Source organism: Toxotes jaculatrix, chromosome 1, assembly GCF_017976425.1.
Source record: "Toxotes jaculatrix isolate fToxJac2 chromosome 1, fToxJac2.pri, whole genome shotgun sequence".
Lineage (NCBI taxonomy): Eukaryota > Metazoa > Chordata > Actinopteri > Toxotidae > Toxotes > Toxotes jaculatrix.
The window spans coordinates 14,423,172-14,442,751 of record NC_054394.1 but is presented as its reverse complement, the minus strand read 5'-3'; the positions used below and the strand labels follow the sequence as shown (position 1 = coordinate 14,442,751).

Sequence of the window (19,580 nt, the reverse complement as noted above, 5' to 3'; positions counted from 1 at the left end):
GATGTATTTGTGTCGTGGTTGTGTCTGCATCTGAATATACATATATATGAGAAAAAAAAAACACAGGAAAAAGGCCAAACAGTGCAACAGCAGTAAATGTTAAAATGTTAAAATGACAGTGAACAACACAAACCATTCTCTCTGTAACGTGATTTAATCTGAATCTGTTACACAGTCAAGGCAACATACTGTTGGCAACAGAGCTGATATTAAACTGGCAGGACTTAGTAAGCTAAAGGGCCACAGTGATTATCAGCATTATGTATTTACAACATACAGTCGTATCAACACTGTACACATCCCACTGAAAAAAATGGGAGATTTGTAAGAGCGACACTGTACAAAGTGTTTCAGGCCTGGGTGCAGTTCAGAAACACTTGCTGTTGTACTTAATGGTTATATGATAAATTTGTAATAGTTTATAAATATTTGAAAAAACAAGGAAAATGCATCTTGAAATGAACCCAGACCTGTTTCTTCATCTCATGGGAATGAATACTTTCAGTTCTTGAAAAATCCCATGTTGTAAACATTGTATATACTGTAAGTACAAAACCAGAATGTGCAGTGGAATTTGCATCATAACCCGTCACTGTAAAGCGTGTACTTTACAGTCACCCGCATTAGTTTGACGACACAAACACGTCTCAATCTTTCAATATTGATTTGACTAACAAAAATGGTTTAGAGTTTCAAATTCCCCTCTCAGGAATGGAGCAACAGTAAAATGTGGTTCTTCCATAACATCTCCATCTGCACAGATTACATCTAACCTCAAGTGAGCAGGGACAGCTCAGACAAGTTCCCTGGACCTCTGAAAGTAAAAATTAACATGCGTAAAACACTAAATCAAATACAAATACTTTCAATTTAATCTATATTACAGTTAACATAGGATTGACGAGTGTTCTAACATATTTTGTGGCTATGTTGTCAGAAGCGTGTAACACTCAGGTCTATTTCTTAACAACCACTAGTCAGTGAAGTGGTTACGTTGTAAGTTAGCTGTCAGTGGTTCATCAACCAAAACCAAGAGCCAGTTAGACAGACTGACCTCGATTTAAATCAGTTACCAAAGATGTAATAATGGCATCTGTTGTTATTCTTGGTCCTTAAAGCAGCATCTACTGTATTAGTGTCTCAAACAAACAGTGAAATGTGTCTTTAATCTAGACTGCTTGCTTGGCTAGTATAAGCTAGTGTTGCTACTCTGAAATATTTTAGGCCATTATTCCAGGCTGTTTTTATCTCTACAGAAATTCTCTGTGTAGAAATACAGAGCTCATTTTGGCAACATGAGAAGATGATATTCATTGCATTTACACAGGCACAAATAGCACCAACAACATTAAGGAAAAAAAAAAAAAAACTTTTTCAGTTCCTTAGAAAGCCTCCACAGTATGTATGGAGCAATGAACGTTCCTGGCATTAAGTTTGGAGAAAAGTGTCTCATTACACACTGAATGTTTTGAGGGTGCTGATCTGACCAGCAGGAGCTTTTCATTACATACTGAGACCTTTGATGATGGCAGGTACAAATTATGTCCATGTTGCTTCTGTGGAACAACTACACTTAAAACATGGACACAGAAGAAATGAGACCAATTTCATTTTGTGGAACAGTTCTGATCTAAACTAAACGGAATATACCCAGTTTATATTTCAGTTTAGTAAAGTCGGGTTTAACCTGTGAAGTCAGTCTTTTGTGCCTGTGTTAATGCTGCCTTACAGTTTGTGTCACCCCACCTCAAAGGGTGGTGCTTTGGAGGCTGACTCAACAGTAACAAGGCCACCATACTTTATGTATAAATTATTAATCTCATCTGTTTGGCTATATACTTAACTGTACACAGTCTGAGGCTTGATGCATACGTTATTATAATGCAGCATCACTTAAGACTTAAGGTTTGGCTGAGAAAAACATCTGCATCAATCTGCAGCAGTGCTCGTCACAGTCAGTGCAGTTTCACTTTCACTTCATTGTAAAGTTGTTCCTCCTTTTTTAAACGTGACCACCAGTCAGAGAGTCTCCTTCTGTATGTTTTAACTTTTTTGTTTTGGATTGAGCACATATTGAGTTATGGAAAGTCTTAGCTGTCGTGGGGCCTTTTTGTGCAACACTTAGCAAATTGTACTCTCTCCATCAAGGTCATGGGCTTAAATTTATGGCAAATAAATGGTTTCAGCTGTGTACCTGATTAATATTAAGTGGAGCTGATTTGACAGAGGCATGTCGCTGATTGTTTATGATACTAAAGCAGACCAAGGACTCTGACTACTCCCAACTCGTGTTGTTACAGAGTAAGAAATCTTGGCCTGAATAGTGGACCGATTGAACATTTTACACAGCAGATCATGTGCAGACAAAGTAATGACGTTAAACAAAGACGGGCCTGAGAGGTAAATGACTGTGAGGTGGGTTTTTTGAGATACTTCCTTCTCCAACATGTAATTAGACCGATCAAGTGGCCTTCACATTCATGAACACGGCCTGTTCCTAGCAGCAAACACTCTGTTCAGATAAGGTAGGAGAAGGTTCTTACATCAGATTTGAGGTTGGGTATTTACGAGTGTCATCTCTGATAGTCGTCCTGACAGCACCGTGGGGACTCCCTCACGTTGGATTGGAGGAGCATCGCTGGAGGAGGAGGGCGTGGCAAGTGTCACAGACTCTGACGGGTTTTGGTGAGGCGGGTAGAGGAAGCTCATTGTCTGAGCAGCTGTTACAGAAAATCTCCCCACAGTTTCTACAGTGGTGCTGGAGACAGAAAGAACAAGTTGCAAATGCAAATTAGATGTTGAGTTAAACCAAATTGCTGTTGATTCATTTTCTATTAATTCCTCAATTTTCTTTATTAATTTAAAATTTCAATCTCTAGTTGTGACTGTGTGGGATTTTCAATGTGGAAACACAGACTGATAAAACTGACCTTCCGTCTTGAGATGGAAAACTCCTTCTCACAAAGCTTGCAGTGGCTGGCTTCCTTGTCCTTCAGCCAAACCTGACCCCCCTGAAACAGCACCACACATCAAACTCTTCTTCACCGATGTTCTTTCATCAAACTCAACATCATTCTGAAAGTTTATATTCAAGATGTTGTTCTGCCTTTTTTTTTATCTCTTTATCTGACTGTTGTTTTACCTGGAGAGCTTTGTTAGCTTCTTTGATGTCCTCTATCTTCAGTTTGGATCTAATTACAAAAAGAATGGGACAGTACAGGTAAATGAAATAAATTACCTCTAACATATCTAATAGATCACCTCTAACATTGTCCATTGTTTGTATTATGCTGCATGTCCTTCTCCTCCTCTCCTCCATTCCTAGCAGTCCTATCTTCCTCCTTTTCCTCCTTTCACCCAGCCCAGCAGGAGGGTCCCCCATCTGAGCCAGGTTCTGCTCAAGGTTTCTTCCTGTTAAAAGGGAGTTTTTCCTTGCCACTGTCTCCTTAAGTGCTTGCTCTGGGGCCAGGCTCTGGGTCTCTGTAAAGCGCTTTGAGACAATTTTGATTGTGGAAGGCGCTATATAAATAAAATTGAATTGAATCAGCCTCTTGTATGCAAAAACATTGCAGTGGTCCTCCATGATCATGGTGCTTTTAAGAATTTAAGAGAATTTAATTTATTTAATTTAAGAGAACACGTTCTTAAATTGGCTAATTGCTTTTTTTTCTAAAGAAACACATTAAAAATAGCCTGATCATGAGACAGAAAGAGCATTTTTAATTTAAGCAGACATACTCGCTGAGTTTGGAGCCTAGTTCCTCTAGAGCTTGTTCTTGGTCTTCACAGATGGTCTTCAGCTGAATGTTTTCATCCTGGAGACGATGGAACTCCTGGAAAAATATGTAAAAAACAAACAACAGAAGACATCACATACTGTACAACATGATATACTGGTATGTTTCTTTTTCTCTCCCTCCTTACCTTTTTAAGTCCAATGATCTGCAGCGCCTCAGTGCTGAGCTGAGACACTGTCTCTCTCTCTCTGTCCAGATCATTTTGTAACGTCTGTCTCCACTCCCTCTCGATCTTCAGGTCCGTCTCCAGCTGCTGGCTACAGAAACACCAATAACAAGAGTAAGGATGACAGACAAAGGCAGAGAAAAGGAGATACCCAGTAAGAGATTATGCTAAAGCACACACATTTGTATTAAGTGTTTGTCTTTTTGTCTTTGTGTTTTTCTTACAGCTGCCTTTCTCTGTGCTCGATCTGCCGCTGCAGGCTGTCGGCCTTGTTGGCAAAGTCCAATTTGAAGCGTCTGGTTCCCTCCTCGGCCGAGGTGCGGTGCCTCTCTGCCTCCTGTAATCTGCACCATTATAACCAGGGACAAACTCAGGACCATGGAGAGAAAAAACTGGGTGGGGGGTGAAGGCAGAAAAGAACAGAGGAAGATGGGAAGGAGGATGATGGGTGAGGAGGGAGGTAAAGAACTGAAGTTTCTGGGGGGAGAGACGAATGAGGGGTGAATGAAGAAGGTTGTTGGGGTGAGGGATGGCGTACTTTGAAGTGTTACAACAGCAGAGATTAAAATGTAACAGTGCAGGGATGAGAGGTGAACTGTGGGAGATCATAAAAAGGGGTGATGAATCCAAAATAAAGACACATGATAAAACAATGAGGGAAAACCGCCTTGAAGCAACTGAATGGACAAGAAATAAAGAAAATAACTGACCAAATGCAGCATCTCAGAGCACCCCAACATGGTGAGTATAGCATCACCATGTTGTCTTTAACAAAGATACTTCACAGAAACACAGCATTTTGATTTTGAACAATATAGAAAAACAATATTTCATTGTTTTTCACCTAATACTACACAGACCGGAAACTTATTTCATCACGTTTCTGGGATGTGAGGATATTAACAAAGATTACGATCTTAAAAGAGCCTCTCTGAACCTGGCCAAAAATTCAAACCACACCGCTTTCAAAACATCTAACTTTATTTGTCATGTTGGTAAAAGACAGTAGTTGTGAGTTTTTAACAGCTGTACCGACTTTTTAATTCTTCTACAAACTGAGAGGAGTTACAGTACTATGAACGAGGAGTTAGAATAGGTAGAATGATTACTTCCTGATATATCACAAAAGTCAATAAATATGCCAAGACGAGACACAACAACACATTCAGGGTCCCTTGACAGAAGCTCCAGAGGTTTACAGCTGTGTAACTACAATTCTTTACACTGGGCTCAGCTGTCTGTTCTGCAGAAACAAAGTAAATGAATTGAGCTAAAGCTGCTGGTCCCACTGAGCTGTTTACACGAGCAAAATTGACTCAACCTCACAACCTTTACAGTTTAGGTGAATCTTCACAAGAACGAAGAGCAAGAAAGAGACAGGCTGTGTCTGAAATCACATAACTCCCTTTTTAAAGGTACAGTGCGCTATATTTACCCTCTGCCATTTTATCTGAGTGTCCAAATTGTAGTGTGAAATGTATGCTCTATTTACTGCCAAAATGTTGTGTATATAATCTTATTATCTCAATTTACTGCTCAGTGTGGAGTAAACTATTGTGTGTCTACAGGGAGGGCTGACTGAGTAAAAGAGGGACTGATTTCAGACACAGGGTCATCACAGCCAGTCAGAAGCAGGTCAGGAGGTGCAACACATGCAGAGCAAACCAGCAACAAATTAAAAGCAGGAGGTGGCACACTCCTGTCTGACTATACGTCTGTAAGTGAACACCACCGACTGACTGTGATGAAATGCAGGCAGCTGTAGAAACACTTTGTCTAGGTTGTATGATGGTTTTCATATTACCGCTCTAGCTTCTAACTGAAGACAATCAGTTGCAATTACGTAAAAAACAAATGCCCTCGTCTGACAGACAGCAAAGCACAGAAGCAGCTACTTAAAAATCTCAGCAGAGCCAATATGGATGCCACTATGGGACTGTACGAAAAATTATTAGGAGGGAGGGAGTGTGCCATAGGAAAATACCAGTTCACTTGTGTGGCAACGTGTTCTGGCTTGAAAATAGATCCCCTAACATGTAAACCCCACCCCGGTAACTTTTGTACAGTCCCTCCTGTAAACACTACAGTGTCAACTCAACCAGTGGCTCTGATTTTAACGAGTGGCCAGATAAAACCACTCAGTAGTTGTGATATGAGCGTTACAGCTCACTGTATTCATCCTAACTCAGTGTGAACAACAACAAAGCCTCTTAACTTACAATTCAGAGCCTAAACAGTCAATTTTCTTACTGTCAGTGATACTGCATATAAACTGATTAGTGGAGACAGGACGAATGTGTAGCGTGTGTATTTATATCTATGCCTGCCTGAGCATGTGAGTGAATAGGTAAAGTAGTATGATTGATTTAAATTTTTTTATTTTTTTTTTAGTTTCTATTAAAGTATAAGTGAGGTAATATTCAGACAGTTCTCTGACCAGCTAAACGCAGCCTCTGATGATGCTAAATGAGAAAAGTCGAGACTCTCAGGATGTATCCTCATTTAGCACAAACCGAGCTGTTAAAGTCGAATGAATGCAATTTAACTAAAGGCCATGAAACATGTTGTGGTGTTCCCTACAAATTCAACAACTCTGCTGATGATGATCATGTTTCACTAAGTACAGGGCCAAAACGATGCATTCCAGTTTCACCTGATTCTGCGGCTGCACTCAGGCCATAAAACCATCTGAATATTATGTGCAAAAAAACAGGAATGTTCCTTTAAGTTAAGTCCATTTATTCATTCAGTTGAAAGCAATCATGTGTCTGCATGTGTGCGTGTGTGTGCATGTGTGTCCTCAGAAGGAGATGTCCTTGACTAGCTTGTACTGGTGCTCCGTGTCTGTGCTGGCACACTTAACAAATGACATAGCAAGCGTTCTGGTCTGACTTAGCAGGTCCTTATCACTGCACAGACGAGCAGGGATAAAATCAGGAAAATAAATGAAACATGGAGGTTTCAAGGGAGCAAAACGGATGGATGGTTGGATGGATGGCATTAAAAGAGACGAACAGAGGGGAGGAAAGGAGGAAAGAAAGGAAGGAAGGAAGGAAGGAAGAAAGGATGTCAATACATCAGCATTCTACGTGGCCCCGGTTACTCTAAACACTTTAAGTGACTTTTAACATCATGAGCACAGCAGGAAGTGTAAATGAAAGGCATTAAAACACCAAAATCTGATTTCAGGCTGCCAGATTCACTCTGTGATCAGGTTTCTGCAGTCTGGATATATTTCCTTTCACAATAAGTGTATGAGTAATGATTAGAGGTGGGGAGGAGAAGGTAATGTGGTCAGATAAATGAATACAACTACAGCAGACAAACAGCAGACAAAAACTGGAATTTTCAGGAGAAATGAGCACAGAGCTATGCTATCAACATGAGAGATTTAAGCCTGTAAAGCAATCTTCATGTTTATAGCATCACCTACAGCAGTTATAACTAGTCTGAGCTCTGTCATCTCAACGACATGTTAAATTCTAATGGGAGGAGATTTATTTCTGATCAGATTGCAGGGTAAATTATTTGACTTTGAACAGTGGCTCTGATCAGAACATATTTAACTTCTTCATTGGACTTGTCAGCCACAACAACAGAAAACTCGCACTGAAAATAGTGTAAAGAGGGTCTGCATCCTACCGGCCTACATAACCTTTGAGAACAGCAAAAAACATTCACAACCAATCACAAATAGGATGGAACAGATTTAAACCAATGGGAGAGGTGAGGGGAGGAGATGGATCGTGTCGACTGGGAGACAATGGGGTGAGGAGGGATTTTAGGTATCAGCAGATCTTACAACAACTGATGCAGATGTGGAGCACTTATACACCGACTGAGAGAACTTAGCATGCAAGAAAATATCAGCAGTGTCTCATCAGACATGATAAATTAAGAACTGCAGGGATTCCACAAGGAAACTGTTTATCAAGTCCTGATGTATCTGATCTTGTAATCAATGTAATGAATAGGTGATGATCTAACAAATGGCTACACTCGTTCAGTTTATAGTAAGGCATTTGCTGTGTGAAATAGTGTCTGCTCTTTTTCCCTGAGCCCTAATGTTTTATTTTAATATTTTATTTTTATTTTATTTATTTATTAAATTTCAGTGATGTAAGTGGAGGTGGTCTTTACTTGAGGCAAGCTGAAACCCTTCATTGGATCAGTGACTTCAAGGATATACACAAAATAGTTTTTTGTGTATTTATTTCATTTAAAGAAAAGGCTTATTCAGACTGCTTCACTTTAAAAAGTTAAAAATCAGAAGGATGTGAATATTTTCTGAGTCCACTGTAAGTAACAGGGTTTCCCACAGCTATTTACAGCAGAAGCGGGCCTCCTCCACTAATTAAGACCACCTCTGCTAACATCAAAAGGAAAGAACACTCTTTTATGAAACAAAACCTTAGAAATTTGTCATTTCACATAACAAAGACCACGTATTTGATAGCTGCGGCTATTGTTTGAACTGCCATCTACTAAGTAAATAGATCACAAAAGACAACATGGGACTCAGCTCAGCAGATGACAGAGACTTATCAATCACATCCCACGTTTCAATGTCAAGTAAAAACCCCCATGATGCCACTTCAGTTAGTGAGGTTTTGTACTGCGAGACATTTAGTGTTTGCAGCAGGACTCACAGTGAGAGAAATAAGCCTGATAGGAGGCGACAAGGATTTCCACCTCCTAACTTGTTTCCAAGGGAAAAGCCTGAGCACCAGTGACAGGGAAGAAGGCTCAAATCATTTTTTTCCCATGTTTCCCCAGTTCTCTTCTGCATCGCTAAAACCTAAACCATGTAGAACTCTAAATAAATATGTACTTATCTAAAATAACATAAAATAAAATTAGATTTTACTAGATCACCTGGTCTAGAAAGAGAAAATTTTTCTTTTTTAGCATGAAAGTTTGGGCTAAGAATGAAATCTTTTTTTGACTATTTGATCTCTTATATAATTTTGTGTTACAGTGATTGCAGATAAAACTGTTTCCAGGTTGTCAAACCTACTTTGCCAAAGGGGTCTTGCATATTTTCAGGTAAATTAAAGAGAGTATGATTACAGTTCAAACATTTTACCAGAACAGCAGAGAACCTGGTTTAGGAGACACGTGGGACAAAGTGATTTTCCTCTTTTGATCAGTGTGTTCTGTTCCATCACAGGCAGTGTATCTCACCTTTGCTCCAGCTGTTTCATGGTGGCAGTGATCTGATTGGTCTTCTCCTCCAGTCGGCTGATCATATCGTTCTTCTTCTTCATCTCCTCATCGGACGACTAACAAATGAGAGTTACTGGCTGTCATAAGTAGTATTAAGTAACGATTACAATATTTCTACTTCACTGTTTTATCTTACAAATGATAAGAAGATGAGTGTGTGTTTGTGACTGTACCTGCATCTTCTGGTACATTTCTACATTGATGGCTTTGACCTCATCCAGCTGCTGTCTCAGTCCGATCAATGTGTCCTGTTAATCAAAAGCAAAAAGTTGTTGTGTTCACATTGTCATGCGACAGCTTCTGGTTTACTACAACTGTTACACAAACTTTTTTTTTTGTATTTTTCTGTGATTCTGGATGTTTTCCCTTCTTCCATGGTTCATTCATACATTTATTTTGTATTCATCAATTTACCACAGGGCTTTCGTGAGTCACAGGTAATTTAATTTAGTATAGTATATACTATTAGTTAGTATATATAGTATATAGTATATAGTATATAGTATATATATATATATATATATATATATATATATATATATATATATATATATATATATATATATATATATATATATATATATATATATATATATATATATTTCTTGCAAAAATACAAAGTGAGATGAAATAAAAATGGGACAAACTGCACATAGCAACACATAACACAAATATTCCCATGATGATGATGCTGAAATCATTCCCTAGGCTGACAGCTGATTCACCTGCTGATATTGTTTTAATGATCCCGGCAGCTTCCTGAAAAAGCTGTCGTGATCAAGCCACCGTGGCAGCTACTGTATCTCACAGCTTGACTACAAATGTCAGCTGGTGGTGTTTATGTTGCAGAGTTCACGCGTTGGTGGTGAGAGGCCTGACACTGGCAGGGTTGCCAGAGAGATGGGCACAAGTGCTCCATGTGAGAAAGTACAGGCTGCTGCTATACTTTTAGTCTGTGTCCTCAAAGGGCTTGTTATCAGCTTCCGCCTAAAAGGTGACACCAAGCCTGAAGATCCACAGCATCATTCTTAGGATCATTATCCTTAAATGTTTATGTCTAAATATATCTCATAAATGACAGATTCAGCCTCATCATTAACAATGCCCACAAGTCTTGTGCAATGGTACATTGTTTGATCTACATGTTTTGTGATTTTATTCAGTTGGTCAAAAAGGAAGAAAGAAGGAACTCGAACAGGGAAACTATATGTTGACCTGTTTTTCGTGAATATCTTTCTCCAGAAGTTTCATGGCCAGCTCCATTTCCTGTTTCATTGACACCTGGACAACCAACTCATTCTCCACGTCCTAAAAAAAAAGACACCAAATACATGTATATAACCTGTTATTACACAGTCAGCATGTATAACACAAAGATATTTTATACACAGGCTGCTATAGTGTGACCTGTCTGAGCTGACACTCCTCCTTCAGCTGTCTCCGAGCCTCGTTGTACATCTCATCCAAACCTTGACGAGACTGTTTATATGTGTCTCTCTCCACTGACACATCGCCCTGGGTTACCTAGAGAAAACAAAACGTCCAAATGATCATGCATCAGATTGTGGTCCAAACTGGTGTTAATTTTCAGGTTTACATCTACAGTTTTTGCTGAAAAAAACTTTACTAAAAGAGAATATGTGTGGGTGACTGTGTACCTCTAAATGATGTTGTGCCTTCAGCAGAATGAGGTTGTTTTCACTCCTCAGCTGTTGGTTCTCTTCCTGCAGTTTAATGATGTTGTTCTTGGCTATGGCTAACTGCACGCACAAAAAAGGTAGAAACGTACAAAAACAGAGAATGAGTGAGAAAATTAATGATGCCAGTAACAGCAGGTGAACGCAACTTGATCCTGTCCTGCTTAAACTGCAATTTAACATAACAAATGCATTCCAGTCATGAAGATGTATGGCAGAGACCAAAATGATTAGGCCAGTTAGAATTTTTGCTCTGTGCACAAGCACACAGTTCAGATTTCGTAATGGCAGTGCTGACTTTCATCTCCACTCTTATATACAGATATTTTGAGTGTCTCACCTCCTCTATGAGTTTAGAGTTGGACTTTTCCAGAGAGTCAACTCTGCCCTGAAGACCATGGACTGTGGAGCTAGACACAGAAACATGCAAACAGAAATTACAATTCAACTCTGACTTTGGAGTCTCATTAAAATTCTAAACATCAGAAACATTTCATTCCTCTGTGACCTGTAAGAGCTGTTATCATGTTTATGATGTTCAACGGCATTCACAAGTTGAGAGGACTGAACTGTCTAACCACAGACTCACAGACCTCAATTTAAATGTTAATACAGAAGTGACATGGTTAGCTTGGCTTATGTTCAGATAAGAGTTTTTTTTTAGGTTTGTTTAAAGTAACAGTTCTAATTCATGAACCAGCTGGTTTTTAATCTCTATCACAGCCACAACTTTTGATAAAGATTCACTGAACCTTAAGATCTGTTTAAGGCAGCAGATCACTCCTTATTAATTCAAAGGAGACAGCACGTTTGTGAGAAGAGGAAAGTCTGAAAGAGGAAATGTGACTGACACTCTGTGTGTTACTGAATCTGTCATTAGGGAGCAAAGAGCCAGAGCTGCACAACTGAAACCACCAGACTGGTTCAAATCTAAACTGACTGAATCCATTTTAACATGCGATCAGCCTTTCAGCCTTCTGCCTTTGATTTAAGGTATCACAACATGACTCACACATCAGACATTTAACAGATGTAATGGGAAAATGTGAGGCAGAACTAAAGTAAAATGCTCATCTGTCTCAATCAGCCACTGTTTAGGTTTAAAAAAAAACAGCATGTATAAGTAAAACAAGTAAAAAAAAATGTCTTACTTGAGTTGTCGATTCAGTTCCTCAACATAGTTCTTCTGATCCAAGATGGATGCTATCTGGCTATTCCTGTTGCCATGGAAACAGACATAAAACAGAGCTCTGCATCACATTTATGAGCTGAAGAGATATCCTGTGTATTAAATAAAGTGGAGAGACAGTGACAAATCATACCTCTCTTCACTCCTGTAATCATCAATGTCGTTTTTCAAGTACATGGAGAAGTCGATTACCCCCACCTTAAAAAAAAAAAAACATAAAAAACTGAGTAAAAACTTGGCTCATGTCATTCCCTGAGGGACGCAGCATGTAATAAGAAGCAGCCTTTGCACAACCACTGATTTGGTGAGGAGTCATTAGATCTTAATCTGTTGCAACTCACCAGAACAACTTCAAGACAATTAACATGTAATTAGCCACTATGAAGTGCCAGTACTGGTTTGTCTGCATTCGCTTTTAGATGTAATTCTTCTGTTAACCACTCACAGGCAGGGAAATTACAATCAACAGAACTGTAAACAAAAAATCCCTAAATCCTAACATTTTTGGCATTAAAAATAAAATCTATGAGATTACCTAATCTTGATTCAATGTGTAAATCCTCCCCTCGTGGTCAGAATATGACTGTATCTGAACAAACAAATCCTCATCCTCATAACTTCACACTGCCACTACATCTCATTCAGCCACATGCAGTCAGGTGTAAACTCAGTCAGTGCAGCGTGTTTGCCTTAGTGAGATAATGTGTTTGCTCTTGGGACAAAGTCTCCACCCCTGGAGTAGAAACATGACACCACAGTATCTGCTCTCCACCTGCCCGATCAGATAATCTGATGTAACAGACAATTCTTGTCCACATTTCTGCTTTTCAAAACCAGACTTACAGCAGATACTTCATTACAATGAACAGGAAGTACAGTAATAGTCTTTGTTTTGTTGAGAAGTTACTGCTCTGTTTAGTATGATTCAAGCAGAATAGTCCTAATAATCCAATCATAGTGAGGACAGAATGGAGAGAATAATATTTACCAGCTATATATACAACCACATAAGCAGTTCCTTAATCCATGTAGTGTACCCAGATTAAGACAACATTTTAATGTCTGCTGCTGATGTATTTTTTTGTGCTTACCTGAGAGTCCAGGTCCTCGCCTTTGACACACAGGTTGGCATCGATGACGTTCAGGCCCACCAGCAGGCCCACAATCACTGCTCCCTCCTCCTCCAGCATCAGTGCTGAATTCTCATAGAAATCACTGTGGAGGAAGATATGAAGGGTTATCATACATTGTTTTTGTAACCAAAGTTTGTTCTCAAAATATAACATGTATAGCCAAATGCACCTATTGACATTCCACCTTGTTTGTGTGTGTGACGTGTGTTTACCTGAGCAGGTCTTTTCTAGTGATGAGGAGTCGCAGATAGTCAGCTAACCGTTTCTGCATGAGTGCCAGGCGCAACCACGCCCTGGCTCTGCCTAAAGGAGTCCTGGAAAACACATGCACACAGACATACATAAGCGATAGGATTATATTTTTAGGAGATTCTGGGGAAGTCTTAGGATGGTGGTGCAGGGACATGAACAGTCTGATATGATTTATTACTTAGTTTTTTTCTTTCTTTTTTGTTCCTGTCTACTGTGTGTGTCTGTAAGATGGGAACAACATGTTTATTTCATTCCAATTCAATGTTTCATTTATAACAATAAACTTTTGCTGAAAAGATTTTTTCCCCTGGCCTGAACATTTAATGTAATCTATAGCTGTGTGGGTTTATCTAATTAAAATTTCATTTTTTTCAAGAGCTCCACCATTACTCCCTACTAGGGATGGGGCCGATCCGATCCAGTACCGGTTCCGATACCAACATAAGTCACGGATCGGAAATTTCCGATCCAACCTGCAGAGATTTCCGATCCATGAACCATGTCTGTGCTTTAATGTTGTCTGCTGAAATGACTCCACAAGTGATTCCCTGCTCAATGCTCGCCTGCTAGGCGGCATGTTTCATTACTCCGCGTCATTCCACAGTTTGCAGCCAGCTAGCAGGTGAGCATTGAGCAGCACCGTGGCAAACCAACTTTTCAGCACAACATGTCCGCTGCGTGGAAATATTTTGCACTTCAAACACCACAAAGCAAAACAGCAACATGCAATGTTTGCTAAGCCGTTGTACCAAGGGGCGGAAGCTCCGTCACGACCTACAAGTGGTAATAAGTAGCGATTAGCTCAATGCTAACACAATATGGAGAATCCCATTGACGAGCGAGCGCATTAGCATCGGTCGTGCTATTAACTATTAACTACACACAAACGATAAACCAAAGCGGAACATCATAACAGGAAAGTCATACAGGTAATTCACACACCAACAATATATTACTCACAGACTTATGTCCCTTCTAGGTACAACAGGAAGATATTCTATTTTATTTGGAGAGGGGTAGTCTAAAAGAAGGTTACTCTTTAGGGGTCTCTGTCTTGAATTTAATAAATATTGACTGTTAACAGGATTTCCTGTTTTTCTGACTTTCTTTTCTGACCTTACACTTACCTAAATTCAGGTATCGGGATCAGATCGGAAGTGAAAAAATGTGGATTGGTGCACCCCTACTCCCTACCCAGCCTGTTATGTCTCATTATATCTCATTGTCATCTAAGTGACTGCCACTGTGTTTTTATTGAATAACATTATTCTAGAGAAAAACTGCAGGCACAGGCACAGTCTGCATTGTCCTGCAACCTCTTGGTCCGTACTTGGTGTTGCAAAAACGCTGCTCTGCTGCATATCTTTTGGTCTGACTCAGCACCGCCAAAGGAAACAGACTCTGTTCTCTATCTAAAACTACACAACTGTTCCCCATTTTGCTGGATCAAGCGAGACCTGAATATTACTCACTTGATTCCCTGCCTGGAAGCTCTGGTATGAAGTGACTTAAATCTAAATAACAATGTAAAGTATGACATGGAAATCATGGGCATGAATGAGACTGAGCAGCAGCCTGCTTACTACAGCCAACAGAGTAAACAACTTGAATATTAATGTAAGATGCACCAGTAGGGTTTTTGATGTTGATATGTTGGCATACCAGGCACCCCGGGCGCAATCAACACTCACATGTGTTACACTGAAAAAATGTGTTTAACATTGTCGCATCTTTGGACAATGTGTCTACAATAGTTTCTACAAAAAGAAAAAAAAATACTAATAAAAGAAGTAAAGAAATATGGAAAAGGGAGAAGTGAGGCAGCAGGGAGAGGAACAGTGAAGTGAAAGTAAATCACACTTTCACACAGGTACTTCCCTGATTGGCTCAGGTCACATTCTCATGTTACCTGTGCATGTGAGTATGTGCGGTTGTTTTGGCTCATGTTCCACCAGGATGTTAGGTAAAGTTATATGTGAGAACAAATGTGTGTGAATAGGAAGGTATTCCTTACTTAAGTCCTGGCAGGTCTCGTACAGAGGCTGAAATCTCTGCTGCTTCAGGACACAGTTTCTCCACCAGCTCCAGAGGACCCCACAGAGACTTGTTAAAGCCCAGAAAGGACTTCTTCACTGCAGGAAGAAGATACAAAGAGGAAGAGAGTCAGACACACACCTGAAGAAGGCAAACACATTTCTGCTGCTTGGACATGAAATTTCCTTTTAAAACTCTGTCCTTCTTACCTCTGAGGCCATGTTTGAGACAGTGCTCCATGACAACAAAGAACTGCTGAAGAGGCGGGTAGTCTGAGTCCAGGGTTCGTCCAAAGCTCAAAGCCGACTCAATCAGCCCTTTAATACTCAGCTTGGCCATGTTCAGCAGGTTGGCTCGCTCCATGGCCATGGGGTCTCGCAGGGCTTGAGGAGAAAAGCCAAACATAAACACTTAAATTAAAATATAATGGATTTTTTTTTTTATTATCATACAGAAATGCTGACTGTGACTGAACTCACTGAATACATGTGTAATGCAATGTCTTACAACTGGTCGTTATAAGAAACAACTTAATATAGGGATGTTTAATAATTGTAATGCAAGTGCATTGAAGGCAAAATCCAAATGCATATTTACATTTCTGTGTCAGGTCAGTGCAGTCACATAGAGAAACAGATAGAGTGTAAAAAGCAGCAAATCCAGTATGTCAGTACTGCAGCTACAACTCTCTCAAAAATCTCCAGTGCCAGAGTTTGTAACCTGTACATGGACGTCAGAGTTAATGTTTAGCCAAACACCAGAACAGGACAGAACAATGTCAGGACAGAACAATGTTTCTAAGTACTGTGGAACAGCTTTAATTGCCCCAGCAAGGTGGCCCAGAGGCAAGTGACAAATCAACAGACGATTTCTTGGGAGGTGCATGACTGTTTGGTGCCCTGGGGCAGTGGGCCCTGAGGATTCTGAGCGAAAAACAGGAACCCTTTGACAATGTGTATCTTCATGTGACTTCTACTAAGTTATATACAAATCACAGATGGTGAAAAGTTACAATACTAAAGCATCTGAGTCCTAAATTTGAATTTGTGATGTAAGATTTAATATAATACCTAAATTCAAAACCACTATTTCTGTTCATAAAATAAAAAGAAAAACCTGTAAATGGGAAGCCCATCTGCATTGAACATCTCAAATTACTGTCACTTGTTTCAAACTTGACTTCCTACTACTAGACACTACTAGGCAGACATTGACACACACACACACACATACAGTTATTGGCTTTGCTGAATTATCAACAACGTCAACAACACAGTGCACAAAGCATGTTTACCCCTAAGGAAAAACAAAGATTTTTTTTCATTTGCATCAGTGCAGCATGTGATGCTTCAGGCAGTAAAGGTGCGTTTTGGTAAAGGCAGCACAGCCACAGTAACACTGCTAACAGGCGAGGATGCAGCATCAAATCACGAGAAAAGAGCTAATGTGAGAAAAATCAATAGGCAGACAGTGGTGAGGTAAAGATATCAAACGGAGAGGAGGCAGAAGAACACCACACCAGCTGGAACTATTCCTGTAACAGTGCCCCACTTATCATTTGATAGAGTGATTGACTGTTCCTGAACATCGGGGGGTGGGGGCATCGATCCCCCTGATGCTGACCACACTCTACCTTGGACGCTCCAGTCCCCTGGCAGAGACGTCCTGTGCTCCGACACTTTGGGCAGGACGTGAATGCTCCCTGAAATGGTCTCGGATGCTTTTCTGGCCAAAGCGAAGATAGGAGCCTGCCATCGCCCGTCTCCTCCACCACCACCACCACCTCCTCCTCCTCCTCCTCCTCTCACTGTGCTGCTACTGTTAGCTTTGTCACCAGCACCAGATTTCTCTTCCTGCAGCCTCAGAATCCCGAACACCTGTGCTTTCTCCTTGCTGCTGTCCGCTTCAGACAGAGCCAGGTCGTGCTCTGCGGGCGATGCCATGTTCACGTACCTCCGAAGAGACTGTAGCTAGCGCGTGTCGGTGCCAAAGTCAGACCGACGTATAGGGTTTGCTAACCGTTAGCGAGCTAGCCCTGGTGTGCTATTCACCCGGCGACCATTATGATAACCGTAGCATAAAAAAAATACTCGTGATACTACCGGCCAAAGCACTGACAGGTTCAGCTATAGTGTCAGAAATCAACCGTCGTAACACTCCCTGCAAACGATGTCGTCGGTCTACATGATGATCGTTAACACCGGCGGCGACAGCGCGGAAACCTGCTGCTCAGGAAGTGTGTCTTTTCGGTACATTGTGGTGTGGTAGAGATTTGTTTACAGTCGGCAGACCGAACCGATAGTTGGCTCCTGACGGTCCCGCTGCACCCTCCGGAGGGGCGGTGTCTAAAGGCTCACAAGACACACAAAAGGCAGCACTACGTAATGATTTCAGTGGGTGCTGTGTTGTAGACCTGCCGCCCTCTGCTGCTGGAAGAGAGAACTGCACGGCTGCGCTACACTACAGGGAAAATGTTTTTTCTTTACTCCACTACATTATCTTTACAGTAATAGTTACTTAAGACAGTTTACTTTAAGTTCCCCTAGTTAGTAAGCAGATATAAATGTTCATCAATTTATTTGTCAACAACCTTAACTCCTCCTGTGGGCACCCAAAAGCGGAGGCTGGTGTATAAACAGATAGTGAATGATAATATAGCAAAACATAGTTGTAATAATATAAAATCTGTCTTCATAGGTTAAGATGTAAATTCTGCTCATCACTAAACTCTTACAAATGTCCTCATACCTGCTTACAACAAGTGTCATAAGCCATTTATTACATTTTTGTATACTCAATAATATAATTGTGTCACACTCAGGGTGCATTTGATTCTCTTACTACTTTTACTGATGACACTTTAATTTAATAACATTATTTATTTATTTATTTATTTATTATTTTCCCAATATATGTATTATCATTTGCTTCAGTAACATTTTTGATAGAGAACTTTTACTTGTTGCAGAGTATTTTTTTTTACAGTTTAGTACTGCTACTTTTATTTAAGTAAAGGATCTGAATACTTCCTCCACAACAATTACATACCTGGCAGCACAGAGACAGACTTGAAGCAACATTTGGGGAGAAGATAAATGTTCACAGGGTTTACAGGGTTTGGTTGTTGGCTTCTCCATAATGTCTTAGGTGGGTAGGGTTCTGCTGGGGGAATTTGGACTCATGACCTCAGTATTTCCAAAGTTCTTGCTAAGGCCATTTTCACTGTAGAGTGTGGCATGATGAAGCCCACAGAGGAAAATTCTAGCAATGCAAAACAGAATTTAGAAGTATAACAATGGAAACAATAAACACCCACACAGGCACCAGTAAAGACAAGGAAGTAGATAAAAAGGGTAAGACTAAGTAGGCTTTGGAAACTTGATTAACTTTTCAAATGAAATAGGCATCCTGCATGAATTTTTTAGGGCTGTAACTAATGATTATTGGAATTGTCGATCAATCTTTTGATTTTGTTCTCAGCTAATCTGTTAATCATTTAGTCTGGCAGAGCAAACATGACGCTTCCTTTAATCATTGGTGCTGTCTATTACCTCTCACTGACATCAGGCCTAAGGATAACACATAAGCTTCTGAATATGTATAAAGTTTAGGTTCAGAGAGGAAACTGTAAAGTGGACCAAATCAGCCCGAGTGTATTAGAATAGACAGGAGTGAACTACAGGTTATTTATTCAACTAGAAATGTTCAGCATACCTTGGCTGTAGGCTAACCGCTCCATGCTCTCACTATGAGTGATGCCCCAGCGGTGAAGACTCTGAGGGGAGTACATGATGAGTGGAACGCTCCTCCTCACTACTTTGACCAAGCAGATCCCTGAGTCCTGAAATGACCAGCTCCTGTCTGTTTTTTGCTGAACTGGTGTGATGAGATCAAGGTTACTTGGATTTTTTGATTCCCCGGAAGCAGATCACCTTCCCCTCTAAAGTGTGGTGGACTAATACTGTGAGTTCCAGTTTGTTCTGGTTTAGCCACAGCTTCAGGATGTGCTGGGGGCTCCTGCTGAGCTGGACAGGGATGCATGGAACAGAACAGACAGTGGAGACAGTAAAAGACGGTGAGTCCTCA

General features: G+C 40.3%; 1 protein-coding gene across 3 annotated transcripts; it reads right to left on the bottom strand.

The window, feature by feature from the left end:
- Nucleotides 1-143: 143 nt before the first annotated feature.
- On the bottom strand, nt 144-17,801 carry rufy2 (RUN and FYVE domain containing 2). Of its 3 annotated transcripts, XR_005893841.1 has the most exons (20): nt 17,128-17,801; nt 15,704-15,877; nt 15,475-15,592; nt 13,421-13,522; nt 13,167-13,290; nt 12,209-12,273; nt 12,038-12,103; nt 11,227-11,296; nt 10,848-10,949; nt 10,597-10,713; nt 10,405-10,497; nt 9,363-9,437; nt 9,148-9,245; nt 4,188-4,307; nt 3,925-4,054; nt 3,739-3,833; nt 3,143-3,191; nt 2,931-3,011; nt 2,544-2,758; nt 144-814 (listed from the first exon to the last, which is right to left on the bottom strand). XR_005893841.1 is itself a non-coding variant. In XM_041033452.1 (19 exons), the coding sequence occupies exons 1-19, from the start codon at nt 17,435-17,437 to the stop codon at nt 2,615-2,617; spliced, it is 2,133 nt and encodes a 710-aa protein (XP_040889386.1). In that variant the 5' UTR covers nt 17,438-17,801; the 3' UTR covers nt 1,843-2,614. The 3 variants fall into 3 exon arrangements, 2 of the variants coding, with proteins under 2 accessions (XP_040889386.1, XP_040889397.1); XM_041033452.1 differs by lacking the exon at nt 144-814 and having other exon boundaries at nt 1,843-2,758; XM_041033463.1 differs by lacking the exons at nt 144-814; nt 2,544-2,758; nt 2,931-3,011; ... (2 more) ...; nt 3,925-4,054; nt 4,188-4,307 and adding an exon at nt 4,315-6,872.
- Between the last annotated feature and the right edge of the window lie 1,779 nt (nt 17,802-19,580).